This window comes from Lampetra fluviatilis, unplaced genomic scaffold (genome assembly GCF_964198595.1).
Source record: "Lampetra fluviatilis unplaced genomic scaffold, kcLamFluv1.1 SCAFFOLD_1024, whole genome shotgun sequence".
Taxonomy (NCBI): Eukaryota; Metazoa; Chordata; class Hyperoartia; order Petromyzontiformes; family Petromyzontidae; genus Lampetra; species Lampetra fluviatilis.
In genome coordinates, this window is record NW_027620585.1 from 17,501 (window position 1) to 20,000 (window position 2,500).

General features: G+C 50.9%; 1 protein-coding gene across 1 annotated transcript in view; it reads right to left on the reverse strand.

The window, feature by feature from the left end:
* The window catches only part of LOC144954103 (snake venom metalloproteinase neuwiedase-like), a gene marked incomplete at both ends in the record, with an annotated part of 28,375 nt that overhangs the window by 13,421 nt on the left and 12,454 nt on the right, over positions 1-2,500 (reverse strand). Inside the window, one exon of the mRNA XM_078884678.1 lies at positions 966-1,037. Within this exon, the coding sequence (XP_078740804.1) occupies positions 966-1,037 (72 nt within the window). The remainder of the gene's footprint in view (positions 1-965; positions 1,038-2,500) is intronic.

Below are 2,500 nucleotides of genomic sequence, written 5' to 3' on the forward strand. Positions count from 1 at the left end.
GTACAGGTGTACAGGTGTACAGGTGTACAGGTGAAGAACACCGCTAGCGTCACCGATGGGTCCACGGAGATTCGTGATCGGTCGTTCTGGCTCCAAACCTCCACCCCAACCAGCAGCACGCGCACACGTAGCTGACGGTACAGCTGCAAGGCACAGGTGTACAGGTGTACAGGTGAACAGGTGTACAGGTGTACAGGTGAAGAACACCGCTAGCGTCACCGATGGGTCCACGGAGATTCGTGATCGGTCGTTCTGGCTCCAAACCTCCACCCCAACCAGCAGCACACGCACACGTAGCTGACGGTACAGCTGCAAGGCACAGGTGTACAGGTGTACAGGTGTACAGGTGTACAGGTGAACAGGTGTACAGGTGAAGAACACCGCTAGCGTCACCGATGGGTCCACGGAGATTCGTGATCGGTCGTTCTGGCTCCAAACCTCCACCCCAACCAGCAACACGCGCACACGTAGCTGCCGGTACAGCTGCAAGGCACAGGTGTACAGGTGTACAGGTGTACAGGTGTACAGGTGAACAGGTGTACAGGTGAAGAACACCGCTAGCGTCACCGATGGGTCCACGGAGATTCGTGATCGGTCGTTCTGGCTCCAAACCTCCACCCCAACCAGCAGCACACGCACACGTAGCTGACGGTACAGCTGCAAGGCACAGGTGTACAGGTGTACAGGTGTACAGGTGTACAGGTGAACAGGTGTACAGGTGAAGAACTCCGCTAGCGTCACCGATGGGTCCACGGAGATTCGTGATCGGTCGTTCTGGCTCCAAACCTCCACCCCAACCAGCAGCACACGCACACGTAGCTGCCGGTACAGCTGCAAGGCACAGGTGACCAGGTGACCAGGTGACCAGGTGACCAGGTGACCAGGTGACCAGGTGACCAGGTGACCAGGTGTACAGGTGGCCGCGTGGGTGGGTGGGGGTCACGGTTGGTGGGTGTGTGACTCACACGGTCCACGTGATTGGCGATTTGCATGAGGCGACTCCTCACAGCTCCCATATCCCTCCCCATCTTCACGAACTGAACACACGAGAAGAGGGGGGGGGGGGAGAGAAAGTAGTCCACCTGAGTGAATAAAGTAGTTCCCTGGGTGAACAAAGTAGTTCCCCTGAGTGAACAAAGTAGTTCCCTGGGTGAACAAAGTAGTTCCCTGAGTGAACAAAGTAGTTCCCTGAGTGAACAAAGTAGTTCCCTGGGTGAACAAAGTAGTTCCCTGGGTGAACAAAGTAGTTCCCTGGGTGAACAAAGTAGTTCCCTGGGTGAACAAAGTAGTTCCCTGGGTGAACAAAGTAGTTCCCTGAGTGAACAAAGTAGTTCCCTGAGTGAACAAAGTAGTTCCCTGGGTGAACAAAGTAGTTCCCTGGGTGAACAAAGTAGTTCCCTGGGTGAACAAAGTAGTTCCCTGAGTGAACAAAGTAGTTCCCTGGGTGAACAAAGTAGTTCCCTGAGTGAACAAAGTAGTTCCCTGGGTGAACAAAGTAGTTCCCTGGGTGAAGAAAGTAGTTCCCTGAGTGAAGAAAGTAGTTCCCTGGTGAACAAAGTAGTTCCCTGGTGAACAAAGTAGTTCCCGGGTGAACAAAGTAGTTCCCTGAGTGAACAAAGTAGTTCCCTGAGTGAACAAAGTAGTTCCCTGAGTGAACAAAGTAGTTCCCTGGGTGAACAAAGTAGTTCCCTGGGTGAACAAAGTAGTTCCCTGAGTGAAGAAAGTAGTTCCCTGGGTGAAGAAAGTAGTTCCCTGGGTGAACAAAGTAGTTCCCTGGGTGAACAAAGTAGTTCCCTGAGTGAACAAAGTAGTTCCCTGAGTGAACAAAGTAGTTCCCTGGGTGAACAAAGTAGTTCCCTGGGTGAACAAAGTAGTTCCCTGAGTGAAGAAAGTAGTTCCCTGGGTGAAGAAAGTAGTTCCCTGGGTGAACAAAGTAGTTCCCTGGGTGAACAAAGTAGTTCCCTGAGTGAAGAAAGTAGTTCCCTGAGTGAACAAAGTAGTTCCCTGAGTGAACAAAGTAGTTCCCTGGGTGAACAAAGTAGTTCCCTGAGTGAACAAAGTAGTTCCCTGAGTGAACAAAGTAGTTCCCTGGGTGAACAAAGTAGTTCCCTGGGTGAACAAAGTAGTTCCCTGAGTGAAGAAAGTAGTTCCCTGGGTGAAGAAAGTAGTTCCCTGGGTGAACAAAGTAGTTCCCTGGGTGAACAAAGTAGTTCCCTGAGTGAACAAAGTAGTTCCCTGAGTGAAGAAAGTAGTTCCCTGAGTGAACAAAGTAGTTCCCTGAGTGAACAAAGTAGTTCCCTGGGTGAACAAAGTAGTTCCCTGAGTGAACAAAGTAGTTCCCTGGGTGAACAAAGTAGTTCCCTGAGTGAAGAAAGTAGTTCCCTGAGTGAACAAAGTAGTTCCCTGAGTGAACAAAGTAGTTCCCTGGGTGAACAAAGTAGTTCCCTGGGTGAACAAAGTAGTTCCCTGGGTGAACAAAGTAGTTCCCTGAGTGAAGAAA